Source organism: Mesoplodon densirostris, chromosome 8 (genome assembly GCF_025265405.1).
Source record: "Mesoplodon densirostris isolate mMesDen1 chromosome 8, mMesDen1 primary haplotype, whole genome shotgun sequence".
NCBI classification, from domain to species: domain Eukaryota; kingdom Metazoa; phylum Chordata; class Mammalia; order Artiodactyla; family Ziphiidae; genus Mesoplodon; species Mesoplodon densirostris.
This window is the reverse complement of record NC_082668.1, coordinates 96,004,624-96,026,352: the sequence shown is the minus strand read 5'-3', so window position 1 is coordinate 96,026,352 and position 21,729 is coordinate 96,004,624. Positions and strand designations below refer to the sequence as shown.

The window sequence follows — 21,729 nt, the reverse complement described above, 5'->3', positions numbered from 1 at the left end:
TAGAGGATGAGACAGTGAGAAAACTGGAGGCCTCTGTGGCAAGAGGCCTCCTGGAGGAGAAATGAGTAACCCCAGCACTGAGGTCCTGGATGTGTGTAAGAGGCCTTCTTGGAGGTTCCAGTGCATTCCAGCGGCCAGCTAAATGCAGCCATAGGAGCGATTCCTGCTTATACCAAGTGGCACAGAAGAACCACTGGTCAACCCACACAACTGTGATAAGCAAAAAAACCAAAAAACACCCCTTAGTTTTAAGCAACTAAATTTTGAAGTGGTTTGTTATGCATGTGTTATGGACTAAATGTTTGTGTCCCTGCAAAATTCATATGTTTAAGCCCTCACCTCTGATGTGATGGTACTTGGAAATGGGACCTTTGGGAGGTAGTTAAGGTTAGGTGAGGTCTTGAGGGTGAGGCCCTAGATTGAAGAGATTAGTGCCTTAATAAGAAGGGACATCAGAGAGCTTTCTCTTTCTCTCTGCCATGTGAGGGCACAGTGAGAAGGCAGCCATCTGCAAGCCAAGAAGAGAGCTCTCACTAGAACACAGCCATGCTAGTACCTGACCTGACCTCAGACTTTCGGCCTCCAGAACTGTGAGAAGTACATTTCTGTTGTTTAAGACACCTAGTCTATGGTATTTCATTATGGCAGCCCAGTTAAATAAGATAGCATCTGTTGGTAGAAAATGGAATCACCTTGGAACACGATATATGGATTGGGGAGTATGAAAACAGGAAATGCAGTCATGGGAATGGACCTTAAATGAGTAATTGCAACAAATAAGGAAGGCCACAGGAGGTAGAAAAACTAGTGAGATAAACTGAGAAATGATGGCTACTCATTGTTTTGAGAGAATGTAATTAAAATCCATTCAAGTAATACAGAATCAGGAAATGGTGCTGTTGCGAAAAAGTTTCACGAACAGAGCACTACCATAAAACTAGGATGAGGATTAAAATGGACATTATATTTGACAGTTGGGAGGCCATTGAATGACACTGGTGAATAAACACTGAATCTTACGGCTGCAGGTGATCTTAGAACAGCACTCCCAAATAGAATTTTCTAAGATATACACAGTCCAATATGGTAGCCATTAGCCACACATGGCTATTGGGCACTTGAAGTGTGAGTAGTTTGCAAAGAACTGAATTTATAATTTTATTTAATTTTAATTAATTAACATTTAAACTTAGTTAGCCACATGTGGCTAGTGGATACCATATGGGATAGCACAGTATTGGGAGCACTAAATCTAAGGAAGCTGAGGCCCTTGTAAGTTAAATATGAGAGCTATATTTTGTTCAAAGATAATTTGGGGAGAAATAGCTAAAAATGGTAATAGTGAGGGGAGGGAAAAAAGACAATTGAAATGGAGTAAAAAGGAAGATTTAACATTAAAATATTTTAAACAAAAAGTATACCATTGTAATTTGTTGTACATGACTATTGCTAAGGGTATAAGAGCTACTGAGGGCAACCTGTTAATTTGATTAGTGATATTAGGAATTAAGTCAGTTATACTTTGTAACACAGCTATGCTTGTCCAGGTAGCGTGTAAATGCGTGCTTCAGAATTTACATGCACAGTTTCTTCTTCTGCAGTTAAAGAAACAGACTTCAATCCCAAATGCCCAGCTGGACAGTGCTAATCTAATTTATCCCTCCTGGTGTATATTAATCCACACAGTTACTTTATATATTTACCATTCTCTTGTGAGTTACTGTGGGTTACAAAATGTCACTGGATTAAGGTGAAATCACTACTGGGATAGGGAGTGACAATTTAAATAGGCACATGTAGAGATTCTACACAAACAGAATGCGAAAAAAAAGGTGCTTACAAAATTTAAAACCAGGTAAGGTACCTGTAGTGGTTAATTTTATGTGGTAAATCGAGTAGGCCATAGAGTACCCAGATTGAACATTGTTTCTGGGTGTGTCTGTGAGAATATTTCTGGATGAGACTAACATTTGAATTGGTGGACTCAGCTCTTCCCAATGTGGGTGGGCATCATCCAGTCCATTGAAGGCCTGAATAGAACAAAAGGTGGAGGAAGAAGGAATTCACCCTTTTTCCCCTGCCTGACTGCTTGAGCTGGGACATCTCTTCTTCTCCTGCCCTCAGACTGGGATGTATATCATTTGCTTCTCTTGCTCTCAGGCCTTCAAACTCAGACTGAATTACACTACTGGCTTTCCTGGATTTCCTGCTGCAGACAGCAGGTCATGGGACTTCTCATCCTCCATAATCACGTGAGCCAGTTCCTCCTAATAAATCTATCTCTATCTCTGTCTCTATCTCCGTCTCCGTCTGCATCTCTCTTTTCTCTCTCTGTATATAATCCTATCGGTTCTGTGTCCTCTGGAGAACCCTGAGTAACACAGCACCTCAGGTTTTGGATTTGGTATAGACTGTGACCAATTCTGATAATGAAATTTCTATAAAGGTAAACATCTCTGTGGAAGTTTTCATCCTTTTGGAATGGGAATAACCCATCTTCTGTTTGATCCTGTAGACTCCTATTTCCTAAAAGAATACTATGCCAATTTTAATTAATTTTGAAGTGAATGTTTCATTTTGAAAATTGGATCAGCATATCTGATGATGTATCTGGCCACATAATGGAAGTCTGTTTCAGGAGATGGAATGATTGTGAGACAAGCTTAGGCAACAGAATTTCATTGGCTTCAAGAGGTTGGTATCGAGTTCTGGGATGTATGGGTAGGATGGAACCAGGAGCAGATCAGAGGTTGTGCTTGGCAGGTGACTTTGGAGGAGTTAGGTGTCTGTTCTGGATCTCAATTTACACATATGTGAAATGAAAGTGAAGTATTAGATGATCTCTAAGGTTTCATCCAGTACTAAAATTTAATAGGTCTTCTTTGGAATAACAGAAGTTACCTTGCAAGTAACCCAGTGCTTTGCATGGTTGCTCAATAAATTTTAATTGACAATGGCAGTGATGAAGTAATGAATACTTGGATCATTATTCTTGAAAACTAGTTATTCTTGAAAACTACAAATAGGAGGGCCCTTTTATCTTCTCCAATGAGAGGCTACTTGGTCGATATTTACAACTTGGTGGAAAGGGGGAAGTGTAGATAGGGAGGGAGTCTGCAGAGTTTCTTACTTGAGCTGACTATCTTCACAATATTGTATCTTTTCAGGGTGAGTGCCATAGAGGGTTTTGTTGACTGCAAATGTAGTTGTAGGGTGTATTATAGACAGTTTTGGTGGAATTAGCAGGGAGCAGAAGTGGGCAGAATTACACAGAAAATTCTCTGGAGTTATAGCATCCATTATTTCCTAAGGGGACTTCTTCAAGTTTCCATTTTGGGCCAATTATTTTCCATTTGCCCCTGCAGATCTTACACAAATCACTTGTCCTATCCTACTCTCTGCCCAGGAGGGATGACATATGGATTCCATCAACAAGCTCCTAACCTCTAGCTTCTAGCTAGGTCTGGTCAGGATATGAGGGAGGGAGAAAAATGAAATCAAGGTATTTAATCCTGATATCCCACCCTTTGAGGTCAGCTTGAGCTGTCCATGTCCTTTGACAGGTTGTCACTGCTTCTCTGAAGGCAGTAGTCACTCACAAGTCTCTCTTCTTCTGGGTCCTGGTAACTGTTCCCTTCCTGCTCTCATCAGGTCTAGGGGTGGTGACTTCTCTGCTGCTGTGAGTCCCAAGTTCCTTCACTATCCCTGTGGTTTACCTGTGTAATTAGTTCCTTTGTAAATTAACCCTCTTAGAATTACTTTGAGTGTGCTCTTCCTGCTGGAACCATGACTAATAGCTATACCATTCTACAAATGGAGAATGAAGATGAAATGGCAGCTGGTGCCAGATCGCCACACATCTTATCATGCAGCCCTCCATCACAGCCCTCTGGAGCATCTTAATTGTGCCCTCTGTCACCTTTTCATTTTCTTCCTCAACAGTTGACTTCTTCAGTGGCCTCATGAGCCAAGCAGGGAATAAGGCTATAGCCAATTCAAAACCAAGCCACAAATGCTCAATTCCTTCTCCTACCCTTCCCAGTATTCTACTCCAGCTCCTCTTGGCACTGTAGACTGTGAGATTCTCAATCAAAGGCAGAGGTTTTGTCTTGGTCTTCCTTTGTTCCTAGAGCCTGGAACATAATTCATGTGAAACATCTGCTTATGTAATGAATACATGGAAGATGGAATTAAGGAAATGTCTATTTATTAAGTCCTGTTTCCAGGCAACCCAGGGGTGGTCTGCTTCTCTCCCTTCCGTGAGAATGCTCATTGCTTTTCTTGCCTCCTTGCACAGCAGTGCTGCTCTATTCTGACCAGTCGTGTGCTGGTAAATGGCGTTTGTTTTTTTTCTATAACAGCTTTAATGAGATATAATTCACATGCCATACAATTCACCCATTTAGTATGTACAATGAACTGTTTTTAGTATATTCACAGAATTGTGCAACCATCACCACATTCAATTTTAGAACATTTAATTACCCACCCCGCCAAGGCCTTATACCCATTAGTGGTTACCCCTCCCCCACCAAACTTTCGTACATCTCCTCTTGCCCTCATCTTCTGGCAACCACTAACTATGGATTTGCCTATGCTGGACATTTCATATAAATGAAATTGTACAGTATGTGGTCCTTTGTGAGTGGCTTCATTCACTTTGCACACTGATTTCAAGCTTCATTCAAGTTGTAGCATGTATTAGTACTTCATTCATTTTTGTTACATCTAAATTTATTCTACTATATGGATACACCACATTTTATTTATCCATTCATCAACTGGTGGGCAGTAGAATTGTTTCCTCTGAATTCTGGTAGATGTTTGACAACTAGCAATCTGGGAAAAAAAAGTCCTTCTTCATAGCATTTGTTGATTTCCTCGGTGTAAATACCCCATCATGGTTGATTGCAAGCTACGTGATGTCACTGAACATGGAGTTGGAAAGAGATGCTAAAACAGGCTCTTGTGAGCCCCTATAAGCCAGCTCCAGCATACCGCTCTGACCATCTTTACTGATGGGTCACCCAAGTTACCAGAGATGTGGCCACACACTATTTAGGATAATAATAATGATAATAAGTAATACAACAGGGAACATTTATTGAGCACTTTATGTGTACCAGGCACTGTGCTAAGCTGTTTTTTCTCATTTAATTCTTGATCACAACTCATCTCCTTAGCAGCCTGTAGCTCCAAACTACCAATATTCTATGCTTGGTTCATTGTCTCCTAGCTGGTCTCCCTACTGTTTCTTAAGTACTCCAAACACATTACATCTCACAACTTCAGCACATTTCCTCTAACTGTTACACTCTTTTCCACAGATATTAACATAGCTCATTCCCTCATTTCTACCAGATCTCTGCTCAGGTATTCCCTCCTCAGAAAGGCCTTTCTTTCACCTCATCACTTTATTTAACACTTTGCCAAGTTTTGTTTTTCTTCATAGCACTTATCGCTGACATTCTCTTATTCTGTATACAGTTGACCCTTGAACAAAGTAGGAGTTAGGGGTGCCAACCCCTGCGAAGTTGAAAATCTGCCTATAACTTATAGTTGGCTCTCTGTATCAGTGGTTTTGCATTCATGGATTCAACCAACCCCAGATCGTGTAGTACTGTAGTATTTGCTGCTGAAAAATATCCATGTATTAGGGGACCTGCAGTTCAAACCCCTGTTGTTCAAGAGTCAACTCTATTTACCTTATTTGTTTACTGGCTGTCTCCCCACCACACTGTAAGCTCCGTGAAGGCACAATCTTTTGTTCACAGTTGCATTGCCAGTGCCAAGACCATGCCCTTAATCACACTACTAAGCTGGGAAATTTGGAATTTTCAAACAAGTGCCTCTCTTCTCCCTCTCTGCTCCTCCTGCTGCTGTCAAAGGAGTGTTTAGAGAACATTATGCCCCAGTCCCTGCATCTCTGTTACTGGCCCAAATCCCGGTAGAGCTAGGACTCAACTGACACAGGTGGGAGACAATCCAGTCATGTGGCTGAGCATGTACCTCACTCTGGGGCCAGTCTCAGTGGACCCATATCCCAGCTCTGGCACCAGCTCACTGTGTGCGCTGGATAGGTTACTCAGCTTCTCAGAGTTTCCTATCTTTAAAACAGGATAATAAGAGTCCCTACCTCATAAATCTGTTGTGAGGATTAAATTAACATGTTAGTTTAAAGTGATCAACACATAGCAAGTGTTCAATACACCTTGGTGAGGACATCGTCTGGAGTAAGCTTTACTTACTGCATAAGTCACCTGTGTGTCCTGACACATGGAAGCCCCGTAAAACTCGCTACCTGCCTCTGCAGCTTTTCTATTACCCTCGTCACTGGCATTCTTTTTTTTTTTTTTTTGTAAATGCAGTTTATTTATTTATTTAAATTAATCAATTTGTTTATTTTTGGCTGCACTGGGTCTTTGTTGCTGCGCGCAGGCTTTCTCTAGTTGCGGTGAGTGGGGCTACTCTTCATTGCGGTGTGCGGGCTTCTCATTGCGGTGTCTTGTTGCGGAGCACGGGCTCTAGGCACGTGGGCTTCAGTAGTTGTGGCACGCAGGCTCAGTAGTTGTGGCTCACGGGCTCTAGAGTGCAGCCTCAGTAGTTGTGGTGCATGGGCTTAGTTGCTCCACGGCATGTGGGATCTTGATCCCTGACCGAACCTGTGTCCTCTTCATTGGCAGGTGGATTCTTAACCACTGCGCCACCAGGGAAGTCCCGTCACTGGCGTTCTGTAAGAGCACTTCTGGATTGTCCTGCTGTCCCAGGGAACTGGATGGTTCTCCATCTGCTTTTGTTTCTCACAAAAGAGGAGACCCTTGGGCTTCAAGAAAGTGTGATCAGCCTGCTTCTCTTTCCTGGCAAATCACCTAAGCTTAGCCACTAAGTTGGAAAAGGCCTAAGGGAAACCTGGTTATTCTTAGCCTAACTAGATGAGACTAGCCAGATCTGGAGCATCCCTAGGGCTGGGGAAAGAAAAGCTCCCACAGAGGAGAATCTTTACCCACAACCCTAAGATATTGAAAGTAAAGGAAGCCAGACTGAGTGAAGAAAGAAAGAGATGGCAAGTCATTCATGAAAAGAGGAGTAACCACCCCGTATGCAGGACTGGCTTGGAAGGAAGCCCTGAGGCCCTCAAGTCCACTTTACTATGTGCATCTGCTAGGCAGGGCCCCTAATCCAAGGACGTGTGTTTTACACCCTCCTTCCATGTACCACCCTCCCGTCCCCAACTCCAGGACCATGAATTTGGTTCAAGTCATGAATTGCTCAGATGGGGAACTTCATTTAGTAATTTCCATAAATCTAGTTCTGTTACTATTTACTGAACGCCCACAAGGAGCTGGGCAGTATTAGTGGGCAGTCCCAGGAATCCTAGGAGCCAAGAATCCACAGTCACATCCCAGAAAAATAATACCCCTGTCTCTCAGCATCCTTATTTCCTCGGAGTCAGCTTCTGGGTCTGATCCCTGCACAACACAAACACTTCCTAGTACCTGGGCTCCCGCGGGGCCTCTGTGAAACGCTGGAGGATTAAGGGGCGGGGAATAGGGAGGGCTGGGGAGGTAAGGAAGGAAGGAGGGGGAAGGAACAAAGTGCGTCTCCCCCTCTAATCGTGTTCCGATCAGGAGTCGGCCGTGTTCCCAGGCGCCGATTCCGGCCGGCAGTCCAGAGACTCTTCCAGGAACCGCCTGGCATCCTGGCCGCGGACTTCGGCTGGTCTGGCGCTCGCGTCTCCCTCCTCCCACCTCTCTCCTCTCTCCGGGATCCGTGCCTCACTCAGGGGCGTGTCCTGCCCTACCTCCCTTTCACAGTGGTCCACTCATCCTGTTACAGCGACTGCGGTGGCGGCAGCCAGAGCAAGAGCAGCGGTAGCTCGGGGTTTTCAGAACGAGCGGCAGCAGCTCTGTGGGGACACCTGTGCGGCGCAGAAGTGGAAGGACCGGGGGTGGTTCGTGCCAGCCGCTGAGCCCGAACGGAGGGGCGCTTCCCAGCCCCTTAGGATTCCACTGCTCCGCAGAATCTCTCGGCCCGGAGCTGGGAATACTGGTGGGGTGTCATGTGCAGGGCCGGCTAGACGGCTGGGGCAGGGAAACATTTGGTCCAAGTGTAGAGAGGCAGAGAAAGCTGTGTCTGGGACCATGACAGCCTCCCGCCTGGACTTTGGGGAGGTGGAAACTTTCCTGGACAGGCACCCAGAGTTGTTTGAAGATTACTTGATGCGGAAGGGGAAGCAGGAGATGGTGGAGAAGTGGCTGCAGAGACACAGTCAGAGTCAGGGGGCTCTAGGCTCAAGGCCCACACTGGCTGGCACAAGCGGCGTGGCTCACGGCGGTGGCAGGGGTAGCAGCAGTGTTGGTGATGGCACCGGACCAAATGGCTCTGCTAGCAGCCAGCACACTCCGGGTGGTGGGGACTCAAGTGGGGTTCCCCTGAGTCCCAGCTGGGCCAGTGGCAGCCGCAGCGATGGGAGCCTGCAGCGGAGAGCTTCTCAGAAAGAGCTAAGGAAGAGTTTTGCCCGCTCCAAGGCCATCCACGTGAACAGGACCTATGATGAACAAGTGACCTCCCGGGCCCAGGAGCCCCTGAGCAGTGTGCGGCGGAGGGCACTTCTCCGGAAGGCCAGCTCCCTGCCCCCCACCACTGCCCACATTCTCAGTGCCCTGCTGGAATCGCGGGTGAATGTGCCTCAGTACCCCCCTACCGCCATGGACTACAAGTGCCACCTCAAAAAGCATAATGAGCGTCAGTTCTTCCTGGAACTGGTCAAGGATATCTCCAATGACCTTGACCTTACCAGTCTGAGCTACAAGATCCTCATCTTTGTCTGCCTCATGGTGGACGCTGACCGCTGCTCTCTCTTCCTGGTGGAAGGGGCAGCTGCTGGCAAGAAGAGCTTGGTCTCCAAATTCTTTGACGTGCATGCAGGAACCCCACTGCTGCCCTGCAGCTGCACAGAAAACTCAAATGAGGTGCAGGTTCCCTGGGGCAAAGGCATCATTGGCTATGTCGGGGAGCATGGAGAGACGGTCAACATTCCTGATGCCTACCAGGTAGGACTTTGCATTGTCCCCTTCCAGAGCCCCATTGGTCTGGGAACCAAGCCTTCTGTTACCCTTTGGCATCCAGGAACACATTAATGTAGACTCTTTACAATATGAATTTTGCTATTTAAATTCCTTCTGAATTTAGACTAGTTAGAATGTTAATACTCTATCTTTGATCTAATGGTCTTTTCCTAACACACAGTGGCTTGTGGAAAATTCATATATCACAGGGGCTACGTTTTGTACCCAATAATACCTCGTGTTTCTCTGTCAAGATACCTTGTCTTTAAGAATATCACAGTATGGTTTTAGAATGCATTTGTTAGGTGCTAGAAAAAGACGTCTACTCCAGAATTCCAGTGTTAGTCTGAAGAAAATGGGCATGTTGGGGTCTCTGATGTCATTTTGGGACCGTAATACATTTCATTCTCATTCAAGATTGGGGAGAGATCATGAGTTCCAAGGTAAGGAAGACGAGGAAAAGAGGAGGAAGGTCAGGGGAAGAATGGGCCTCTGACGCATTTATGCCTTTTTAGCATCTATTTTAACTGTTTCTGTTGTTGAGCTGAGAGAGGCTGGACAAATTGAGGGGTTATTTAGGCTTGAATCCAGCATTATCTGCAGTCAGCTTTTGATAGGACTGAGCAAGTAGGTTTTTAGTTTGTGAAACAAACAAAAAAATGGATAATTTTCTAGCAATTCCAAAGGCAATGAGCAGGGTGAACATGATAGTTTCAGGGGAAAAGGAAACCCAACATGCTGTCGTCTGCCTTTTATTTTCACAGTGATTTGAACTTGCTATTAGATCCCGGATCTGAAAGCCAGTCTGTTCTAATTTCTTCAGTATCTATTCACTGAGCATAATGAAACTGGATGCCACTTGCTATGGGACTTCTTTGGTGTTCATAATAGTGGAAAGTTCTTATCCTTGGTCATGAAAGTTTTGTAGTCATTTGATGAGTTCTTCCAGTTGTCTAATAAAGCTGCATGTTTCTCTAGAGTTTGTTGCTGTTGCTCAGAATAATAAAAGTTGTGGGAAGGACACTAAAGGTAAAATTTTCTCTATTTCATCTGAAAGTTGGCAATATTATGTAGAAAATTGACGAGCTTGTACTGAAACCAAGTTTCATGTTTTTGTGAGATGTCTATCAATATAACACTTTAATGTTAAGGAATGCCTATCAAAATACCATTTTTTACTACTTTTTTATTGATTAGATGCATTATTCATTATATCCTTCTTAAAGACTTTGATAGGTTTAGGACAAGCAAGCAGTGAGTGATCTTTAATAAGTGTCTATTTCTGTATAAACCTAGAAAGCCATGGGAAGAAATAAAAGCATTTAATAATTGATATGTTGAAGATTCTGTAAAAAGTTGAACAGTCACAAATTCTTCTCTTTCTCATTATTTCCACATCTTTATTGTGTGCTTGGGCTGAAAAAAATCCCTTCCTAGTAGAATGGCTTGTTATAGCCCAGAATTGCAGTCTTTTCTCTTTATTGCCCTTACTTTTCTTATTCTTCCCCAACTGATTTTCTCCATTTCTATAGCTTTTGTTTCTTATTCCCCTCTGTCAGCTCCTAACTTTTATTTAATACTGTTCATATGCTGTCTTGTCTTCAAGAGCATAATTCTCAGCTTCCTCAGCAGTTAACTTGTCTTCCTGCTTCCTAGAATTGCGGCTAGAGGTGTTACCACAGGCATAGAAAATCAGGTTTTCAGCTGCTGATGTTTCTTCAGGGCCCTACTCTACTCTGAAGACAGAGGGTAAAGGAAAGTTGCCTTTTAATATTTGGGAGCTGACTTTGGGGATGGAGAGTTCTTCTTTTATCCCCCCAGGGTAGTAATGATGGCTGTAAAGACTAGGTTGTTGGGAGGACTGGCAAAAGGCAGGGAGGGGAAGTGTGTTATAGAGTTGAAGATCTTGGTTCACTCTTTGTCTTCATTTTGATCTGCTTAGAAAGTTTCTCTTTTCTTTCTCCATTATCTTCTACTATATATGTCTGTATTTTTAACCTGGTGTGTTTTTCTTCATTTTTACTTCACTACTTTTCTTCAATAAAATTACTTTTTTTTCTTTATTATGGTACACCAGTCACCATTACTGTGACCTTGGGAGAATTTCTTGATCTCTGAGTCTCAATTTACTCATATGCAAAATTGGAATAATAACACCTCTGTGGTAAAGATTATTGTTTTGAAAATAAAATGAGGTATTGCATTAAAGCCGCCAAAACAGTACCTAGCACACTTCAATTATTCAGGAAATGGTAACAGTTTATGATGACCATGATGATATCTAGTTTGCTAGTATTCTTTTTCCTTCTCCTTATCTCATTTTCCACTTTTTTTCTCATTATCTGGGGCTGAGATAGGAACTCAGCACATCCTGACCAGCCTTATCTTTCCCTAAGCAATACTCCACCCTTAAATTAAATATTTTAGAACCAACTTTACATTCAAGGAATATAGAAATAGCTACTCTTCCACCTTCTGCTTAAGATTCCTCTAAATGTGATTGATAATACTTGACCATATCCTATCCTATCAAAAGTTCTACATTTTGTTCCTTTTAGAACTCATGCAATATAAAACTTTTTATAGAGTTGTATTAATGTTGCATCCTTCCCAAGTTCTAGTGTTTTCCCTTCTCCTCTCCATTTCCTGCTGTTATAGATTTCTCTTAATGAAAACTGATGACCTTCCAAGTGCATGTTCTTTTATCACAATATTGTTGTAATTCTGATAGTATACATAAGCATCTTGAAGTTTCCATGTAAAAATATAACCATCCTCCCTGATTCTTTATTAACTACTATATTTTTAAGGTGTTTCTTGCTCAGGATCAACTAGTGTGCTTTTTTTTTTCTTCAGGAGATGAACTTTGAAGAACTTATCACATGGGGTTTAAAAATTTAATTATTTGATAAATAAGATTGATGATCCTCTTAGAGGTTCAGAATATGGGTGAGAGAAAGGCATTGAAAACACTTACAAAATTATAATAAACATGGCATCCTGAAGTCAAGAGCAGACTAATGAACTCCTAAAGTCGAATAGAAGTTTTGACAGCAAAAAAACCTCCTCAGTTTATTTCATTATTTTTCATCACTTTCCTCAATTAGTCCTAAAAATCAGACTTGAAATTAGGGGACAAATAAAGAATTGCAAGTGAAAAAAAATTTATTCTACGTATCCAGTATCATAGTGACTGCAATCTACCTTTTTTCCCTGTTATAAGTTATTAAACAACCCACTTTAATATAGTAATGAAAAAATAGCCCTCAAGAGGTTGAAAATAAGAGCACTCAAGTAACAGGTGTTCTCTTTGAGGTTATTCTAAGCATTCAGAATACAGAACTTTAAACATTAATAAAAAGTGTGAGATGATATTTTTGTTAGGGTTGATAATGATGATACAGGTGTTTGATGGGCTTTTGGTTTGAAAAGCAGCCAGGATGTTTTGTTAGGTGAGCTGAGAGGAGGAAAGGGGATGACGCAGAAGGGTTACAGGTGTGCCAGGCTTTCAGAAAACCTGATCTATTTGCACAACAGATTCATTTATTCATTGTTTCCAACAAACATACACTGAGTGCCCATTATACCTAAGCCCCGGGTAAGGGCCCTATGGGTGTACAAAAGTAAGAGGACATGCTTCTTGCCTTCTAGGTACTTCCAAGTTCTTCCAAGTACAAGGTTTTATACTGTTCACAAACAACTAATGTCAAGCTGTACTATTGATAAATTGATAAATAAATGACACAAACTAAATGGCATTAGTCACAGAGGAAAATGGAGTCGCATTGTGACTTGGATCATTATAGAAGACTTCATGGAGGAGGTGTCAGTCAAGCTGGGAAGAGGGTTAGGTTTCACTGTTGGAGATAGCTGTGGAGTAGGGGAAGGCATCCAGGTACAGCAAAATGGCTTCAGCAGAAACACAATAATGAGCAACCCAAAATATGTATAGGGGAGAGTGAGTGGTTTAATTTGGCCAAAGTATTGCATATGCTATAGAATGGGTATGCAAAAATAGGATGGGGGCAAAAGAAGAAAGAACCTTGAGTGCCTGACTAAAGAATTCGAGCTTCACTAGCAGTAAGCCACAGGGAGCCCTTGAGAACCTTTTACCATGGTCAGAGTGGGGTTTTGGGTAACCTGGTGGCAGTGGCTAAATGGATTGAACAAGGGGAGGCTCAAAGTTGTGAAAATAATTAGGAATCTATTATGATGGACTGGTGGAGCCAGATGAACTACTGAACTAAAGCACGAACAGTAGGAATAGACAGCAGAGGACAGATGGGGTTGTCCTGCAGGTGTGAATTTGGGCAAGGAGGGAGGGAAGTCAGTGATGACTCAGAGATTCTACACCTGAGAAATATGGAGAAGGGTAAAGCCATCGTTAAAAATAGGAAGAGAAGCTGGATGAGTAGAGATTCTAAGTAGAGCCAGCTACATAATTTGTGGAGCTCAGTGAAAAATGATTAAGCAGGAGCCTGGCTGGAGGTGGAGAAGTCAATTTTCCCTTCCCAAGGGTCTGCTGCTCCAACCCACAGCAGATGTGTGACCCCCCCAAGTGATTTCAACCTCCATGCTGAGAAATTCTCAGTACGTGGATTGGGTGTGAGTGAGAGGCCTTTGCTGAGTTGCCTGCTGAATGTGCCATAGTGCTGCCAGCTCTGGGTGGGGATGACCACAGCCTTGCTCCTCTTCATGATGGTATGGGGCATGTGCCTGACCCTCCCCCTACTCCCACCCAGGCCCCAGCCAGGAGCAGAGGGCAATGGCAGATCAGTTGGGCCTCACTCTCAACAGTTTTGACCTGCTTGTGGCTCCTGGTCTCAGGGAAGGGCTGACAAGGGGGTAGGCTGGGCGGGGCCCAGGGTACCAGGCAGCAGGAATCCGTGGCCAAGAACCAGTCCTGGGCAGGCAGTGGGAGGGGAGACTGAGTGTGAGCCAAGGCTCCAAGCTCTGGGCTCATACACTGTTGTTCTGTTGGACTTCATTTACAAAGCACAAGTTCAAGGATAAAATTATTGAGAATTTCACACAGCACAGCATTAAACCTCAAGCAGGGAGCCCCTGTGCAACTGCACTGGTTACATGCCGAAGAAGCCGGCCCTGATTCTGAGTCATAGTGAGTCTTAGGTGGAAAAGTTCAATTTTATTCCAGCCTAGTGTCTACTGCTTTCGCATGGCCTCAGCTCCATTCTAATTAAATTCCGTGCCATTTTCAATGGCTGGATAATGCTTTTCTATTTCTGTGTTTTTCATCCTTTCTGCCAGGACTCCTCTTTCTCCATCTTTGTTCATTCAGATCTTGCTCTGCCTTCTCATGATATAAGAAAGGAGAGCTGATTGCTTCTCCTTGAAGAGAAGACATGAAAAACCAAACAAAAAATTATACTGGAAGTTATATTTAAGAATGCATTGCATTGGGACTTCCCTGGTGGTGCAGTGGTTAAGAATCCACCTGCCAATGCAGGGGACACGGGTTTGATCCCTGGTCCGGGAGGATCCCACATGCCGCGGAGCAACTAGACCCGTGAGCCACAACTGCTGGGCCTGTGCTCCGGAGGCCGTGAGCCACAACTACTGAGCCCGTGCGCCTGGAGCCCGTGCTCCATTATGAGAAGCCCGCACATGAAGACCCAGTGCAGCCAAAATAAATAAATTTATATTAAAAAAAGAATGCATTGTACTATACTGCTATTATATATAAAATATTAATATAATGATATTTAATAACTTATTTTCACTGAACATCATTTTTATTTTATTTTAGAATGATTTCCATTGAAATAAATATATTTAAAAGTGTTTGGTCTCAGAAGGGATTAATTTCATGTATGTAGAAGGTTCAGTGGTGAATATGCTTATTCCCTGATAAGCCAGCGATGACCGACATGGGTCTATAGTCCTGTGATTGAATTGCTGAGATTTGCTTAAAAGGCAGATGTTGCTTCCACTCCAACGCAAGAATTACAAAGGAGTTTCATGAAATCTCATTTCAGCTTTGCACATAGTGTTTTAAAAATTCCCTCAAGCCCACAACCATGTTCACTAGCCCAGAACCTGAATCGATTTTGTGTTTGAAGCAGGAAACATTTGCTGTTTCAGCCCCTCTTCCTGACAGACACATGATCATAAGAAACACAGTGACAAATTGCATTTGCTGCTTTGAACATGAGGATAGATTATAGAAAAGTACAGTTCCTACAGAATCATGGGGAGGTAATTTAAGGTTAACTTAATTTTTTTCCCAGCCCATAATCTAAATGTTTACTAATCTGACCAATTTATTTTGGTTCCTGAGGTTTGGGTTACCCATTTATTTACAAGGCTGGCTTAATTTGGAAGTTAGTGTTTCATGTTTTGTATAGTGTTGAAGAGTCATATGAAGCTTCCCTCTGAAATAGCTTTGAGTTGTTTTATGGAAAGTCAACAAGATCCTTGAGGTCCACTACTTGCTACTTTAGTCACTTATTTTAAGGGTAGTTTGCATTTAACCACATTCTTTTGGAAAGTGGAATTTGAATCACAGAAACAGTTTAGTCATAAAAGGGTGGGTTGGATTTCTAATATTTTAGGAGAAACTTTGGTTTCTGATCATTCACAGGCATTCAGGCTAAATTTATTTATTTTTAGGATTAAAATAGTAAAGATGTTTTCCTGGCATAAAAAATGTGTATTTTCTATAATTCCAAGAGTTTCTTATTAATTGGTTGTTTCAGCGGCTGAACAGTGGTTTCACATATTCATGATAAATTCTGTTTCCTTTCCTAAAACATAGCTTTAGGCCGTTGCAAATTTAGTTCAAAAGATCTTTTTCACCTGAGTGAAAAAAATGAGGAACCTTTGAGATACCTCTTTAGGGTATCAAGTTTTAAAAAATGTAAACATGATAGAAGGGAAATGGAAGCTCCACTGTTGATTAACAATAACTCTATTTATGGAGCACTAACTACGAGCCTGGCATTAGCTCTTCAGCAAGCATTGCCTCTTTTAATCCTCTCAACAGTCCCCATAGGTAGCTTATTGCCACCCCCATCTTAAGGAAGGAGAAACTAAGGCTTGACAGGTTAAGTAATTTGCTCAAAGTCACTCAGCTGGTAAATGAGGGAGCTGCGATTCAAGCTGAGGTCTTCGGATTGCAGAACCTTCATGCCCGGCCACTCTTGTTGTGACCTCTGCTGACCATTAACTGTTGGGTGTACATTCAGGTCTGTCCCTTTGCTTTCTCCTTTTCTCTGCCAGTTTAAATCCTCTCATCCCTTAAAGCCCATCTTCATGAAACTCTTGGTGATCCTTGCCACATCCCACCTAAACTGGATATAATCTCTCCTTTTGAACTTCTGTAATGCTTTAAATATGCTCCTTTCTATTTTCTTAATATTATAAGTATTTGGGTATATAAATGACTACTTGACTGTGAACTCAGGGTCATGACTTCTCATTTTTCGCTGCAGTATAGGGCTTAATGCAAGGTTTTCTATTCAATTGAGTAATCACCACTGATACCTCCGTATGTGGTCGGTTCAACCACCTCTAAGCAGAAATTTCAGCCTATTCAGCCAATATAGCTAATATTATTCAGCTAATATAGACAGTTAAACAAGGAAATTCATTTCATGAACACATCTTTTAATTATTTGGACCTTATTTTATAAATTTTTTAAAATAGAACTTAAAGCCCAGATAACTGGTGAATTATCTGAACTGCTTTTCTGCATTAATTGATCTTTCTTTTAAAAATTTATTTTATTTATTTATTTTTGGCTGCGTTGGGTCTTTGTTGCTGCACACTGGCTTTCTCTAGTTGTGGCGAGTGGGGACTACTCTTTGTTGCGGTGCGCAGGCTTCTCATTGTGGTGGCTTCTCTTGTTGCGGAGCATGGGCTCTAGACGCACAGGCTTCAGTAGTTGTGGCTCGCGGGCTCTAGAGCACAGGCTCAGTAGTTGTGGTGCATGGGCTTAGTTGTTCCGCAGCATGTGGGATCTTCTTGGACCAGGGCTCAAACCTGCGTCCCCTGCATTGGCAGGTGGATTCTCAACCACTGTGCCACCAGGGAAGCCCTGCATTAATTGATCTTTATGTTAATTGCTGGACTCTCATCTCCTCAGCCCTTCCATTGTTTTTCTGTTTGTTTTTTTTCTTTTACTCCATTTCATGTGGAGACCATATTATAGAGAAAGGAGGCTGTCGCTGACCAAATGGTAACAACTAGCAACAGCCCACTGCCAGCTTCTTCTAGGCAAAAGTATTGGATGAAGCATGACTGTTCTGGCTAACTGAAATTTCTAGTTTTCTCATGACTACTTCATTCATACAGTATAACTTATTGAAGGTAAGACACCCCTTCCAGCATTAGGCCTTGAAGATGTTAGGATTTTTTCTTTGAAAATATTTTCAGATATGGGAGATTATATTGACCAAACTTATACTTATTTATAATGGGCTTATGAAGCCCTATTATTATATTGACCAACCTTTCAGGAACATTGAATTTTCAGGTTTCTTGATTATATATCTTATGTTTCATATACTCTCAAAAGGTCTCATAAAAATTTTAACTTCTGAGATGGTTGCCTTTATATCCTACTCTTTCCAAGATGTAGTTATTAGATATGCATTGAGCATGTCCAAGTGAGAGCTATCTCTTTTCCCTCTGATCCTTATAGTAATCGCCAACAAATTTGGCTGTTTGCTATACCTCCTCCTCCGCCCACCTCCCAGAAGAAATAATAAGGTATTTAAGGGTAAACAGTATAGCTAGTCTTGCTATGTAGAAATTAACTGCTACTCCTAGATCTGGAGAGGAGAGTGCAACTACCAGAGCCTCTCTCTCAGAGGCTCTGAGAGAGAGTTACAGCTGTGGGAGAGCCAGAGCTGTGGCCCTGGGAGAGAGGAACTCAGACACTGGCAAACCATGACCTGGATGAGAGAGAGCCAGGGAAACATTACCCTCCTCACACCCTCTATCTCCTGCCAGTGCCACTCATTGGTTGAACCCAGCCTTGCTTGAGGCCAAGAGGGCAAAGGGAGCCCTGGTGCAGTAGGTCATAGGAGTCAGCCTTCTGGCACAAAACAGGGCAGTGAAAGGTGGCAAGTGCACCTGGAGAGACAAATGGGGACTATCCAGAGTCACCAGGGATATTAGTTTACTCACCAGGGATGTAAGTATAGGAAGCCCAAGTCGGGTAGTAATAGCCTTCACTGAACACTAAATTTCATCAGTCTGTAGAGCATAGTGATTGAAATCTATCAAAAACAAGTTCAGAAATGCTGTAGTGGTATTTGACTGTCTTATTCTCTCCAAGTAGTTCTGTTTATTCCTGGCATCCTATTTCCCAGAAGAAACCCTATAGGAGGTAACCTGGGCCAAAGACACATACAGGGAAGAAATGACATTGGTCTAGTTTATGGAACCTCTTCCCTGCAATGCCTGATTAAGCCCATTTGTTTGAGAATTAAAATCTTAGATCACTAATCGCTTCGTTAAACTGTAAACAACATCAGAGTGTAAGAGAACATGTTCTAGACTTGTAAACAGGAACCTTGGACTCTATTCTCAATTCTGCCTTAGTTTTTTCAGCTATAACATAAGGATGATATGTTCAGACACGTCTAGCCCATATGGTATTTTGTAAGGATCTAATCATTTGATTCTAATGAGATAATTGGAAAGCATATTTAAAAGGGTAAAGTAAGAAATGTAAGGTGGCTCTCTCACTTTGTCCCAGCTTACCCGTCCCCCTCCCCATGTCCTCAAGTCCATTCTCTATGTCTGCATCTTTATTCCTGTCCTGCCCCAAGGTTTATCAGAACCTTTTTTTTTTTAGATTCCATATATATGTGTTAGCATACAGTATTTGTTTTTCTCTTTCTGACTTCACTTGGTATGACAGACTCTGTGTCCATCCACCTCACTACAAATAACTCAATTTCGTTTCTTTTTATGGCTGAGTAATATTCCATTGTATACATGTGCCACATCTTCTTTATCCATTCATCTGTCGATGGACACTTAGGTTGCTTCCATGTCCTGGCTACTATAATAGTGCTGCAATGAACACTGTGATACATGACTCTTTTTGAATTATGCTTTTCTCAGGGTATATGCCCAGTAGTGGGATTGCTGGGTCATATCATAGTTCTATTTTTAGAACTAATACTGTTCTCCAAAGTGGCTTTATCAATTTACGTTCCCACCAACAGTGCAAGAGGGTTCCTTTTCTCCACACCCTATCCAGCATTTATATTTTGTAGATTTTTTTTTTGTGTGGTACGCAGGCCTCTCACTGCTACGGCCCCTCCTGCTGTGGAGCACAGGCTCCGGACGCGCAGGCTCAGCAGCCATGGCTCACGGGCCCAGCCGCTCCACAGCATGTGGGATCTTCCCGGACTGGGGCACGAACCCGTGTCCCCTGCATCGGCAGGTTGACTCTCAACCACTGCGCCACCAGGGAAGCCCTATTTTTGTAGATTTTTTGATGGCCATTCTGACTGCTGTGAGGTGATACCTCATTGTAGTTTTGATATGCATTTCTCTAATGATTAGGGATGTTGAGCACCCTTTCATGTGTTTGTTGGAAATCTGTATATCATCTTCGGAGAAATGTATACTTAGGTCTTCGGCCCATTTTTAGATTGGGTTGTTTGGTTTTTTTTGATATTGAGCTGCATGAGCTGCTTGTAAATATTGGAGATTAATCCTTTGTCAGTTGCTTCATTTGCAAATATTTTCTCCCATTCTGAGGGTTGTCTTTTGGTCTTGTTTATGGTTTGCTTTGCTGTGCAAAAGCTTTTAAGTTTCATTAGGTCCCATTTGTTTATTTTTGTTTTTATTTCCATTTCTCTAGGAGGTGGGTCAAAAAGGATGTTGCTGTGATTTAAGTCATCGACTGTTCTGCCTATGTTTTCCTCTAAGAGTTTTATAGTGTCCGACCTTACATTTAGGTCTTTAATCCATTTTGAGTTTATTCTTGTATATGATGTTAGGGAGTGTTCTAATTTCATTCTTTTACATGTAACTGTCCAGTTTTCTCAACACCACTTATTGAAGAGGCTGTCTTTTCTCCATTGTATATTCTTGCCTCCTTTATCAAAGATAAGGTGACCATACGTGCTTGGTTTTTTATCTCTGCACTTTCTTTCCTGTTGCATTGATCTATATTTCTATTTTTGTGCCAGTACCATACTGTTTTGATTACTGTAGCTTTGTAGTATAGTCGGAAGTCAGGGAGCCTGATTCCTCCAGCTCTATGTTTCTTTCTCAAGATTGCTTTGGCTATTCAGGGTCTTTTGTGTTTCCATACAAATTGTGAAATTTTTTGTTCTACTTCTGTGAAAAATGCCATTGGTAGTTTGGTAGGGATTGCATTGAATCTGTAGATTGCTTTGGGTAGTAGAGTCATTTTCACAATGTTGATTCTTCCAATCCAAGAACATGGTATATCTCTCCATCTGTTTGGATCATTTTTAATTTCTTTCATCAGTGTCTTATAGTTTTCTGCATATTGGTCTTTTGTCTCCTTAGGCAAGTTTATTCCTAGGTATTTTATTCTTTTTCTGGCAGTGGTAAATGGGAGTGTTTCCTTAATTTCTCTTTCAGATTTTTCATCATTAGTGTATAGGAATATAAGAGATTTCTGTACATTAATTTTATATCCTGCTACTTTACCAAATTCATTGATTAGCTTTAGTAGTTTTCTGGTAGCATCTTTAGGATCCTCTATGTATAGTGTCATGTCATCTGCAAACAATGACAGTTTTATTACTTCTTCTTTTTCAATTTGGATGCCTTTTATTTCTTTTTCTTCTCTGATTGCTGTGGCTAAAACTTCCCAAACTATGTTGAATAATAGCAGTGAGAGTGGGCAACCATGTCTTGTTCCTGGTCTTAGAGGAAATGGTTTCAGTTTTTCACCATTGAGAACGATGTTGGCTGTGGGTTTGTCATATAGTGCCTTTATTATATTGAGGTAGGTTCCCTCTATGCCTACACTCTGGAGAGTTTTTATCATAAATGGGTGTTGAATTTTCTCGAAAGCTTTTTCTGCATCTGTTGAGATGATCATATGGTTTTTCTCCTTCAGTTTGTTAATATGGTATATCCCATTGATTGATTTGCGTATATTGAAGAATCCTTGCATTCCTGGGATAAGCCCCACTTGATCATGGTGTATGATCTTTTAATGTGCTTTTGGATTTTGTTTGCTAGTATTTTGTTGAGGATTTTTACATCTGTATTCATCAGTGATATTGGCCTGTAGTTTTCTTTTTTTGTGACATCTTTGTCTGGTTTTGGTATCAGAGTGATGGTGGCCTCGTGGAATGAATTTGGCAGTGTTCCTCTCTCTGCTATATTTTGGAAGAGTTTGAGAAGGATAGGTGTTAGCTCTTCTCTAAATGGAAACAGCCAAAATTATTGTTTAGAGGTTGCCTCAAAATAATCAGGATCAAGCATTCATGTATGTGTCAATAAGAATATAACAATATTAATTGCTTCTTGTAGCAACCTTGTGATGTTGTATAATTTAATGCAGAATTATATGGAAATAATTTGATGCAAAATGATATGAAAGATATGAAAATATAAAATGAAATAGATGTGCTTTCTCTCTAGCAAGTGAAGCCAAAATTTACTTCCAAGTCACCTCCTCTCTTTACTTGTGGC

At 41.8% G+C, this 21,729-nt stretch overlaps 1 protein-coding gene across 1 annotated transcript in view; it reads left to right on the top strand.

Annotated features, from left to right (window-relative positions):
• Positions 1-8,141: 8,141 nt before the first annotated feature.
• The window catches only part of PDE11A (phosphodiesterase 11A), a 440,483-nt gene continuing 426,895 nt past the window's right edge, over positions 8,142-21,729 (top strand). Inside the window, exon 1 of the mRNA XM_060106356.1 lies at positions 8,142-9,053. Within this exon, the coding sequence (XP_059962339.1) occupies positions 8,142-9,053 (912 nt within the window). The remainder of the gene's footprint in view (positions 9,054-21,729) is intronic.